This window comes from Phascolarctos cinereus, unplaced genomic scaffold, assembly GCF_003287225.1.
Source record: "Phascolarctos cinereus isolate Bilbo 61053 unplaced genomic scaffold, phaCin_HiC Scaffold_5;HRSCAF=322, whole genome shotgun sequence".
Classification (NCBI taxonomy): Eukaryota; Metazoa; Chordata; class Mammalia; order Diprotodontia; family Phascolarctidae; genus Phascolarctos; species Phascolarctos cinereus.
Window position 1 is genome coordinate 121729306 of NW_027555958.1, and position 12123 is coordinate 121741428.

The 12123-nt window shown below is 37.5% G+C and overlaps 1 protein-coding gene across 1 annotated transcript in view; it reads left to right on the forward strand.

Annotated features, from left to right (window-relative positions):
• Positions 1-12123, forward strand: part of LOC144457639 (uncharacterized) — a 109668-nt gene that overhangs the window by 52529 nt on the left and 45016 nt on the right. Inside the window, exon 2 of the mRNA XM_078155550.1 lies at positions 2810-3019. Coding sequence (XP_078011676.1) covers positions 2810-3019 — 210 coding nt within the window. The remainder of the gene's footprint in view (positions 1-2809; positions 3020-12123) is intronic.

The following is a 12123-nucleotide window of genomic DNA, read 5'->3' on the forward strand; positions in this document are numbered from 1 at the left end:
GTAGTCCTTGGTTTTCTGGCCTTAATGATATTTCTGTCATCTTTATTGCACGTCTATGATGTGGAAGGGACTTTGAGAGAAATAGGAAGCAGTGGTAGGCCTGGTGTCAGAGGTCCTCGGTTCAGATTCTAGCTCTGCTATTTACTGTCAGTGTGACTTTAGGCAAGTCATGGCGCTTCCTTCCACCTCTCTGAACTGATCACACTAACTGCTACATCCTGACTTTACTAGCTGGATGTTTTTGGTGAAACCTTCATGAGCTTAGAAAACTCTTCAGTTAAACACCCTTGAGAATGAGGTGTTAATCTAAACTTTCTATACTTGTTAAGTCTACCAGAAAGAGATCTGGAATGGTTAAGAACAGCACTGGACTTGGCAGTCAGGAGACCTGGGTTCTAGAACTGCCATCAACTAGAAGTGTGACCTTGAAAAAAAAACCAACACAAACTGAGCCTCAGTTTCCTCATCTGTGATATGGGGTAATAATATTAATTAATAATATCTGTGCTACCTACTTCACAGAATTGTTCAGATAATGAGCAACAGCGTGCAAAAGAACATGGTGCTAGACTTGATGTCAGGCATCCTGGCTCTGATACTAGCTAGGAAAAGAGGAGGAGGAGGAGGAAGAAGAGGAAGTGGTGGTTGTGGTGGTGGTGGTAGTGGTAGTGACAATAGAGGAAGTAGTTTGGGGACACTGAGGTCCTTGATCAAGGTCAAATAACCTTATGAGTATCTCAGGCAGGATTTGAATCCAGGTCTTCCTGACTCCAAGTTAAGCTCTCTGTTTACTCTCTGGAGCATGCATACCACCAGAGAATATGAGGAGAAGGACTGGGAATATTTAGTAAATAACTATATTATCTTACTGAAATTAATTGGTCTCATTTAACATATATGGTAAACTAGATTTTTTCTCTTTCATGTTGAAAGCCCTGGGCTGGGTAAACTCCAAGAGATATTTCCTTTCATACTGAATTTGGCATATGGATTTATTGAAAGCTAGGAGTACAGGAACTGAAAAAGGTTGGGGAAGCCCTGTACCATGCTATGTGATTTCTCTCATTTAAATGGGTAAATGACTGCAGATGAGTCATTTGAGCTCTCTTGGACTCAGTTTTCTTATCTGTACCACTTATATCCTTGGGTTATTGTAAAGAATATGCTACAAATATTAATGTTCATAAAGGGAATCTGTATGTCTAAGTAAATATATCATAGAATATAGTCATGAAGACCTGGGTCTGAATTCTGCCTCAAATACTAGCAGATCAAATACCAGGCAAATCACTAAACCTCTCTAGGTCTCAGTTCTTTAGCTATAAAATAAGGTAGTAGTACCATTTGTCTCATGAGATTGTTGAATCAAATTGGATAATGTATGTAAATTTATTTGTAAACCTTTTAACTTTCTATCAATGTAAGCTATTGAAGTGTTATATGAAAGTGAATTATGATCTAGGAAGTACTTCAATAATAATAATAGCTAACATTTATATATTTATATAGCCAACATTCATATATATATGTGTGTGTGTGTGTGTGTGTGTGCATATCTATATGTGTGTGTGTGTGTATATATATATATACACACACATACATACATACATACACACATATGCTTATTATGTGCCAGACACTGGGCTAAATGTTCTACAATTATTATCTCATTTGATCCTGACAACCCTGACATGTAGGTGCTGTTATTAACCCCATTTTATAAATGAGGAAACTGGGATGAGCAGAGGTTAAGTGACTTACCCAGACTCATACATCTAGTAAGTGTGTGAGATTAGATTTGAACTCAGGTGTTCTTGACTCCAGGCCTGGTGCTTTGTCTTCTTAGTGTAAATTATTTTTGATTTTCCAACATTAAGACAAATGTCAAAATCTGCTTGGACCATTAATTTTGAAACATTTTTTAAACTAATATTTCATTTTTTCCCCAATTACATGTAAAGGTAATTTTTAACTTTCATTTAAAAAAAAATTTAGGGTCCAAATTTTCTCTTTTTCACCTTCCTTAAGACAGTAAGTTGATATAGGCTATATATATGCAATCGTGTAAAACATATTTCTGTATTGGTTATGTTGTCAAAGAAGAAACAGACCAAAAGATAGACAACCACACTCACACACAAAAATGAAAAATCGTAGGTTCTGATCTGCATTCAGACTCCATCAGTCTTGAAGCATTTCTGTGACTGGTTAGAAAGATCCTCAGAACAACTGTGTCCTTTTTACTATCAATTGTCCTCAGAACTTACATTAATGCTACATGCAGGAAAAGGAAATGATGAGACACTAAAATGAAGAAATGCGTTTGAAAGCACTTCTTAGCCCAAGGATGTTTCTATGGGAGTGACATTTGTTCAATGGAAAATGTCCTTTCTGACATTTACCACATTTACGACATAATGGCTTAAAAAGTGGGGTCAGGGTTTTCCTGTCATGTCTTGCAGACAACTTGACCTAGTAGAGTATTAGCTTGGAGTCAAGGAATAACTGGGTTCAAATTACACCTCTGACTCTTGAATGCCAAGCTGTACTGGACAAGTCACTTAATCTGCCTTCTGACAACTAATCATAATTGATAAGTTAATTCCTTATTGACAGACCCTGACAAAATCACAGCCCCTTCATTTATTTTCCTGCAGCCAACCTGATTTTCTGAAGTCACTTAAAGACAGTCTTTATAAGTCTTTAAAGTGACTTTTCCTTTCATTTGTGTCATTCATCTATCCACTATTGCCTCAGGATTCTTCAAGGAAGATCAAATTTGGTTGACACTTTCCTTTACATTTTGTAGGTACGAAGATGGATTAAGAGCCCAATGGTCAGTGTGGAAAAGAGTGCCAACCTGAAGTACACAGGACCCTCGGTGATGCACAGACATCAGGGGGAACCTGAATTTGAGCCTTCACTGTGTCAGACATGCTTGGGTGAACACACTTTCCACAGAGAGATTCTCTCTCCAGAGAAGGAGTCATGTTCCTGGGAAAGCCACCCAAGCAGTGAAGTAAGTTACCAACTCCTCCAAGCCCATGGCCTTTGAAGGGATCCCAGGCCATTGCTTTGTCTATTCAAACTCATTTTCACCTAATGGATTCTTTCACACATTTATACATTTGGAGTTCCTGGGGATGGGAGGGACAGGAGGAAGATAGAGGTGGAAAGAAACTGGACTCCACTGGTTAGCCTTTTGTTCTCTCCACTAGTACGTGTTTTCACATAGAGTTGGGCCAAAATGCAAGCATTCAGCAAAATTTTCTCTATAATGCCACCCCTTTTCCTCTGTCTTTCACTCATTTCCTAGCATAATTTTATTTTGAAAACAATTTTTTGTCATCCTAGTAGTATTAGTCAAGTGATTAAGCACCATTTAAAATCCTAGAAGCTTAAAATTTGAGAGAGTTAGGAGGAGCTTTAAGGGTTATCTAGCCCAATCTGACACATTTATGGCCTCTAAAGGAGAATGATTTACTTCTTCACAACTGTGTGTGATTTCTAAGGGAGTTGTTTTTCACGATAATGATTACAGGAAACACAGATAATTATACCACAAACAGGTTCACTATCTCACAAATTTAGGTGACCTTTTTTTCTTTGAGCTCAGTTTGACCTATATTTATTTCTTAAGTACCTATGAGAAATTGACTTTCCTAAATTATCTGGAAGTGATTTTAGGTTCAAATGATTAATACTGCTATAGTAAGTGTCACTTAGGTATCATAATAATTTATTTGAAAACCAAATGAAATATTAAGATAAAAGGTATGGTGAAGTTGACTTAATTTCAAATGTTCTTCAGATATATTCTTCTAAGTTGATGCCTTGATGCTTGCTAGTACTTGGCAATATGTTTTCCAGAAAGAAAAAGTAAAAATAAAAAACCTAATTTTAATTGTGACTGGGGGAAGGAAGAAGAGGAGGGTAAGAAAAGACTTATTTATGTTGTCCATAACCTTTTGAATTTTTTTAATTGATTTATATATCAGCAGTATCCTTAACTCATTAACATTTCCTAGAATCATTGAATTACAGAACTAGAAGGCTCAAAGGTCATCTAGTCAAAGCTTCAGACAAATCATGAATCCCATTTTACAACATCACTGACAAATGATCTTCCAACCTCTATTTAAAAACTGATGGTTATTTGGAACTCACCACCACATAATACAATTCATTTTCATTTTTTGGGGGGGAGGTAATTTAAATTGTTAGAAAATCATTCCTACATTGAGCCAATATTTGACTCTTAAACTTCCACTCATTGATTGGTACTAGTTCTACCTGGGAGGAAGTGTTGGGGTACAGGGTGTAGAGCTGTATTTCTGCTACAAATATTTGAAAATAGGCATCATGTTCCCCATTAAATCTTCTCTTCTTCAGGTTAAACATTCCCAATACCTTTCATTAATTCTACTTTGGCATGGTCTTAGGCTCTTGCACCACTTTGGGAACCCTCCTCCAGAAGTGCCCAATGTCAATGCCCTTCCTACAATAAGGAATCAATATTTCAAATGTAGTCTAACTAGGAGAGAAAAAAGTGGCACTTCTCTCCTTGCAGATACTATCAACTGATCAATACCATTTGTGATCACATGGACTTTTTTGGCTGCCACTGCATATTGCTGACTCATAGTGAAATTACTGTCTACTAAAGCCCCTACATTTATTGCTCAAAACCTTTTTTTCCATTTTTTTTAACATTCAAATTTTATCCCTCCCTCCCATGTCCCTTCCCTGAGACAGTAAGCAATCAGACGTAGGTTACACATGTGCAATTATGTAAAACATTTTCATGTTTGTTATTTTATACAAGAAGACTCAAATAAAAGAAAAAAATGAAAGAAAGAAAATGAAAAATAGCATGCTTCAATCTCTATTCAAACCTATATCAATTCTTTATGCTTCATGATTAGTCCTTTGGGATTGTCTCAGATCATTGCATTGCTGAGAATAGCTAAGTCATTCATCGTTCTTCATTGTACAGTATTGTTGTTACTGTGTATAACGTTCTCCTGGCTCTGTTCACTTAACTATGCATCAGTTCATATAAGTTCAGGTTTTTCTGAAATCATCCTACTTGTTATTTCTTATAGCACAATAATATTCCATTACAATCATATACCACAGCTTGTTTAGCCATTCCCCAATTGATGGGCATCCCTTCAATTTCCAATTCTTAGCCACCATAAAGAGAGCTACTATGAATATTTTTGTACAAATAGGTCCTTTTCCCTTTTTTTGGATGTCTCTGGGCTATAGACCTAGCAGTGCTATTGCTGTATCAAAGGGTATACACAGTTTTATAGCTCTTTGGGCATAGTTCTAAATTGCTCTCCAGAATGGTTGGATCAGTTCACAACTCCACCAACAATGTATTAGTGTCCCAGTTTTCCCATATCCGCTTCAATATCCAACTTTTTCCTTTTTGGTCATATTAGTCAATTAGATAGGTGTGAGGTGGTACTTCAGAGTTGTTTTAATTTGCATTTCTCTAATTAATAGTGATTTAGACTAGAACATTCAAAACCTTTTTTTTCCTACCCAATCTTTCTCATCTTATATTTGTTCATTTTTTTTAATGCAAGTGTAGGACTTTATATTTGTTTTAATTAAATTTCACCTTATTTAGCTTCAGCCCACTCTTCCATCCAACCTGTTAATTTATTTTTTGGATTAGTTGTCCCTCTTCACATCCTCCAAAAATCTGATAAGCAATACAATCTGTACCTTCACCTAAGTTATTGATAATCATGTTCAACAGAACAAGGTAGAAAAATCAGATCTTGGAGCTCTCCCTTAGATTAGTCAATGATTCTACAGATATTTATGAGTTAAACAGCTATGTATCAAGCACCATGTTAGGCACTTGGAATGCAAAAACAAAAAAAGAGATGGTCTCTGACCTTAAGAAGTTTACGTTCCAGTAGGTGGTACAAAAAAAGGAATTAGAAAACACATGCAAAGCAAATACAAAGAAGAATGAGGATAGGCTGGTGTAGTCAGGGTCATTGGAGCTGACCCTTGAAAAAAAGCTAGGGATTCTGAAAGGTAGGGATGAAGAGAGAGTGTAGTCAGGGTTTTGGGGGATAAACTGTACAAAGGTATGGAGAGGAGAGGTGAAATATCGTGTGAAAGGAAGAGTAAAGAGGCCTGTTTGCCTAGAATATTGAATGCATGAAGGATCATAGAGAGACAATACATCTGCAAAAGTTGGCTAGAACCAGATAGCGTTGTTATGTCCTTTTTCAGTCATCTCTGATTCTTCATGACCCTATTTGGGGTTTTCTTGGAAGACATACTAGAGTGGTTTGCTATTTCCTTCTCCAGCTCATTTTAAAGATGAGGAAACTAGGGCAGGCAAGGTTAAGTGACTTGCCCAGATTAACAAAGCTAGGAAGTATCCAAGACCAGATTTGAACTCAGGAAGATGAGTCTTCCTGACTCCTGGCCCAGCACTTCGACACCTTGCTGCCCCCTAATACAACACAGATATGTTAAATTGTGGTTTTTTAAGTCACTATACTGTTCATAAGGATCTATCTTTATTTGAATTTGTTATCCCTGACTACCTTACCGCTTTCCACTTCCTCAAAGAGTATACTGTATTTAGTTGGATGAGATACCAGTATTTATAATACATTGTTGCATGATACATGTTTTAGAAAATTACCAAATGGACCAGGAGTCTTTATTGACTGGGCATTGCAGAGACTGAATTTTATTTTAAAGAATAGGTAGGAATTCAATCAGTAGAAAATGGGAAAAGAGACCATGTCAGGGAGGGAAGGAACAGTGTAAGCAAAATCACAAATGTATGAGAGTGAAGTTCATGTCCCGGGGGACAGTATGCACTCTAGTTTAGCTGGAACTTAGAGTGCATGGAGTCAAATTAAATCAAGTAAAGTCAACAAACATTTATTAGTCATGTACTATATACCAGGCATTGTGGCAAAGAAATGCAAAACATATCCCTGCCCTCGAGGGGCTTACAATCTAATAAAGAGAGATGACATCCAAACAATTATGTATAAATAAATTATATTTGTATAATTCACATGACTTACAATGTGGGTATGTAAAGGATAAATTGGACATAATTCAAAGAAAAGACACAAACATTAAGGGGCACGGGGTTCTTGCAGAAGGTAAAATTTTAGCTAATACTTGAAGGCATCCAGGGAATCCAGGAGACATAGAAGAGAGTAATTTGAGTTAAGATTCTAAGAGTGTGGCACCATACTTTGGAGGCCCTTAAATTTTAGGTACAAGAGTGGCAATATAGAGCCACCGAAGTTTATTTGCTTTTTGAAGCCGAGAAAGGGCATGGCCAGAATCTTCTTTAAAATAAAAAAAAATTATTCTGGCAGTGGAGTAAAACATATATTGGAGCAAGGAAAAAATGGAAGCTGGAAAAAGGAAGCTATTACATTGGTCTAGCAAGCAGTCACAAGGACCCAAACCAGGATGGTGTCAATAGGAACCAAGAGGAGAGAATAAATGGAAGATACTTTGCAAAAGGAGAATCAATAAAATTTGGTCATTGGTTGTGAATGAGGAAGATGGAAGAGTACAAGCTATCACCAGGCTGTGATGTCACAGCCTGAATTAGGAAAGTCAGAAAGAGGAACAAATATAAGAGGAAATATAATCAACTGGGTTTTGGACATGTTGTGTGGGAAATGCAAGCAATCGCGTAAGCACCACCGAAAGCCAATAGTCAGTTGGAGGTAGAAGTCTAAGGCTTCAAAGATTCACCAAGACTAAGAATATTTAAGTACTATCAGTATAGAGGTCAATCAGTCAATTAATACTAAGCATCTCCTATGGCAGGCACTACTCTAAGTCCTGGGGATATGAATAAAAAAACAAAGATAAGCACTTCTCTCAAATTTACAATCTGATGGGGAAAGACCACACACAAAAGGAGACTGGAAAGGAAGGGGGTGGAGATGGAGGGGTGGGAAGATGCCCTGCTTCAGGATCATGAAGCAGTGCAGCTAGGTTAGAAATGAAGAGATGGTTGGCCTGAACACCCTCCTTCAATCCAGATTCTAGGAGCAATTCTCTACTCCTCCTACTAATCAGAGGAGCCCCATGGCAGAGGTTCTGATGAGAAGTGAGTCCCAGGGCTGTGTGATCTTGAAAGATGATGAGATCCCTGGAGGCATGGTAGTAAAGTTGAAAGGAAATACAGCCAGGTGAGAAATGAAGATTTGGTAGAGGTGGCAAATGAAGCTCTAAGATTCCTAAGGGAGAGAATTTAAAGACAGAAAGTAAGGCCAGACTAATGGGAATGCTTGCATAAAGCGGTAGGCTAGAACTTGAGGAGTCAGAGAAGGAGTAGTTAGAAAAGTAGGAAGAAATCCAGGACAGTATTGAATCTCTGGGAGAAAAGAAAGGATAGGGTATTGGGTTCAGCCACTCAAACTTTTCTGGTAGATCTGATGTTGATAGTTATATGCTGTTATTTAGCCTATTTTTTTCTGTCTTGTCTTCAAGGGTAGTATGTAAGACTGGGTGAAATGCCTTGCTGAAAGCAAGATATACTATATCCATGAATCAATCAATAAGCATTCTTATAGCACTTACTATGTGCCAGGCACTAAGGCTACAAGGACAAAAAAGAAACACATATTTTGCATAAACCTATACAAAATCACAAGAAGTAATCTTGTAGAGACATCAAAAACTGGGAGAATCAGAAAAGGTGTTGGGTAGCATTTAACCTGAGCTTTTGATGGAAGTTAAGGATTACCAAGGGCAATGGTGAGGAAAGAGTACATTCCCTAGATGGGGGCCAATCTGTGCAGAAGCATGGAGATCAGAGATGGAATGTTGTGCATTAGCAACAGTGTTCTCCTCATTACTGATCTTGGAACTTCATTTTAAAAAAATGGAAATAATGTTAGTTTGGCATGCTTTATTCTTAATATATGGGGCAGATAGGTGGTACAGTAGATAGAGTGATGGGCTTAGAGTCAGGAAGACTCATCTTCCTGAGTTCAAATCTGGCCTTGGATACTTACTGGCTGGGTGATCCCGGGCAAGTCACTTAACTCTGTTGGCCTTAGTTTCCTCATGCATAAAATGAGCCGGAGAAGGAAATGGCAAACCACTCCAGTATTTTTACCATGAAAACCCCAAATGCGGTCACAAAGAACTGGACCCAACTGAAAATAACTAAACAACAACAACAAAATTCTTAACAAATCCACACTAACTTTTGGTGATAACCTGAACTTAACTATCTTCAACGGCTCATAAACCATATCTTTTAATAATCTATTAGAAAATATTACCAAGGAATCGACGTCAAGTTCACCAGGCTGGAATGTCAAATATCTACCTTCTTCCTGTTTTTAAAAATGAGAACAACATTTGCCAGTGTTTAGTTCTTTGGAAGTTGTTTCATTCAGTACATTTCCTTATAGATGTAAGTTCAGCAATTGCAGCCTTAGATTTTTAAAAATATGTTTCATAGAGGCTATATAACTTGAACTCATTGAGAAGAGTTGGGGAAAGTCTGGGAAAGGCCTCCCGCAAAAAAATAAGCCAAGTCCAAACTGAGGTGCTTGTGGTGTACATGGAGAGAAGTGGGCAAATGAGAGATATGTGATGAGAGTAGACCTGGAAATACTTGGTAATTGATTATATGAGTGATGAGGGAGAAATGAAGAGCCAAAAATAATTCCTAGATAATAAACCTGGGTGACTAGAAGAATGACAGTACCCATGACAGCAACAGAAAAGTTAAGAGCAATAGGCTTAAGGGGGGGGGGATAAGTTGTTTTGGAAATGGTGTTTGCAATGCCTGAGACATCTGGATGGAAATGTCTGTCAGGCAGCTACAGATGGATAAATGGATCCCAAATGACAGAAGAAGGCTGGATATGTAGATTTAGGAGTCATCTGCAAGAAGACAGTTGAATTCATGAGTCATGATGAAATTTCAGATAGGAGAGAGAAAATAGAAGAAGGCCCAGGGAATACTCCAATATACCCAGGGGTATGCTGGAGCCAGCTTGTAACATCTCTCAAGCTGATTGTTAAATTTTCGTTGAACAGTTGTGCCTCAGAAAATAGCAGATGCTACAAATCAGGCTTGATTTATTGTTTTGTTGATGGTCTAGACTTAAGAAAGTGATAGAGAGAATGTTGGTAATGCACATAAAAGTGTGTCATGTATGTATACAGATATAGATAGCCAGGACAGAGAAGCTGAAAGAGACACTTTTTTAACCTCATTCATCACAAACTTCAACTTGTTTTATAAGGTGAGGCCCCTCTTTTGTACTCCTCCTCCTCAGTTACTTTCCCTTGCTCCTATCTATTCTAGGATATATATTTTTTAAAATCTGGAGTTTGTTGATGTACAATCACATCAGTCTCTTTTTTTTTCTTTTTGGTGAGGCGATCGGGGTTAAGTGACTTGCCTAAGGTCATACAGCTAGTAAGTGTTAAATGTCTGAGGCTGGATTTGAACTCAGGTCCTCCTGACTCCAAGGCCAGAGCTCTATTCACTATGCCACCTAGATGCCCCTATGAGTTTCTTTTCTAAGAAGGGTTGATCCCAAACTACTTTGGTGAGTTTATAGGTTGGTGTGCCTTCATATGGGATGTTTTTTCTACAATTAATTTATTTTTTGTTTTCAACATTCACTTTCAGAACATTTTGAGTTTTAAATTTTCTCCTCCCTCTCTCCTCTACCCCAATCAAGACAGTGGCATGCAATCTGATATAGGCTCTACTTATACATTTATATTAAGCATATTTTCTCATTAGTCATGATATGAAGAATAATTAGAACCAATAGAAGGAACCATGAGAACGAAGCAATAAAACAAAACAACAAAGGAAAAAGAGAGCAAATAGTATGCTTCCACCTGCATTCAGACTCCGCAGTTCTTTCTCTGGATGTGGATAGCAGTTTTCATCATGAGCCTTTTGGAGTTGTCTTAGATTCTTGCATAGCTGTGAAGAGCCAAGTCCGTCAAAGTCAGTCATCATACAATGTGGCTGTTACTATGTACAGTGTTCTCCTGGTTCTGCTCATTTCACTCTGCATCAGTTCAAGTAAGTCTTTCCAGGTTTTTTTTTTAACTCTGCCTGCTTATCATTTTTTATAGCACAATAGTATTCCATTATATTTATATACCACAACTTTGTTCAGCCATTCTTTGATTGATGAGCATCCCCTCAATTTCCAATTCTTTGCCACCACAAAAAGAGCTGTTATAGATATTTTTGTACATGTGGGTCCTTTTCCCATTTTTATGATCTCTTTGAGACACAGACCTAGAAGTGCTATTGCTGGGTTAAAGGGTATGCACAATTTTCATATGGGACTTTTGAAAGTCCCACTTCTCCCTATAGAGTATTCACATGTCCATTAGCATTTTGTTAAGAGGACAAAGACTGAGCCTCCCCTAACTGACTGGTTTGGATCAATTTCTTGGCACTTCCTAGGGCAGAGATTCCTAATCTGAGGTGCATGAACTTTAAAAGATAGGTATATAGGTAGATAGATAGATATAAATAATCATATTTCAATTGGTTTCTTTTGTATTATTATAAATTTTATTTTATACATTTAAAAATATTTAACATATCTAAAAATTATTCTGAAAAGGAGTCTATAAATGTTACCAGAATGCCTAAGTGATCCGTGTCATTAAAAAAAAAAGTTTAAGAACTCCTGTTTTAAGGAATGAGTTTCAGTGACTGGATTTGCCCCCAAGATGACTTAGTTGCCTAGCACTCTTGCGAAGACAAACTCTTGTCAAAATAACCACTAGTCTGTGCTGGCCTATAAAAAAAAGCTTGAAGACTGCTCTCAATTTTTTCTCCCTTTTTCTTGGTGTGAAGGACTGGCCAAAGGTCAATAGAGAGGACCTTGGTTTGGGGGTCAGTGCATGATAAGCCTGTTGCATTCCAGAACAGCTAGCTATTTCCTTGGGGCAAAATCACATGAAAGCGAGGTGTGCTCACCTACAGCTTGAGCATCTGTAAGAAGAGTGAGTTTTACTAGCCCAAGAAATAGCAGAAATCAGGGCAATAGTGAAGTATAGCTAGGTCTCTAATTAGTGTGAATAAAAATGAATCCCATGAAG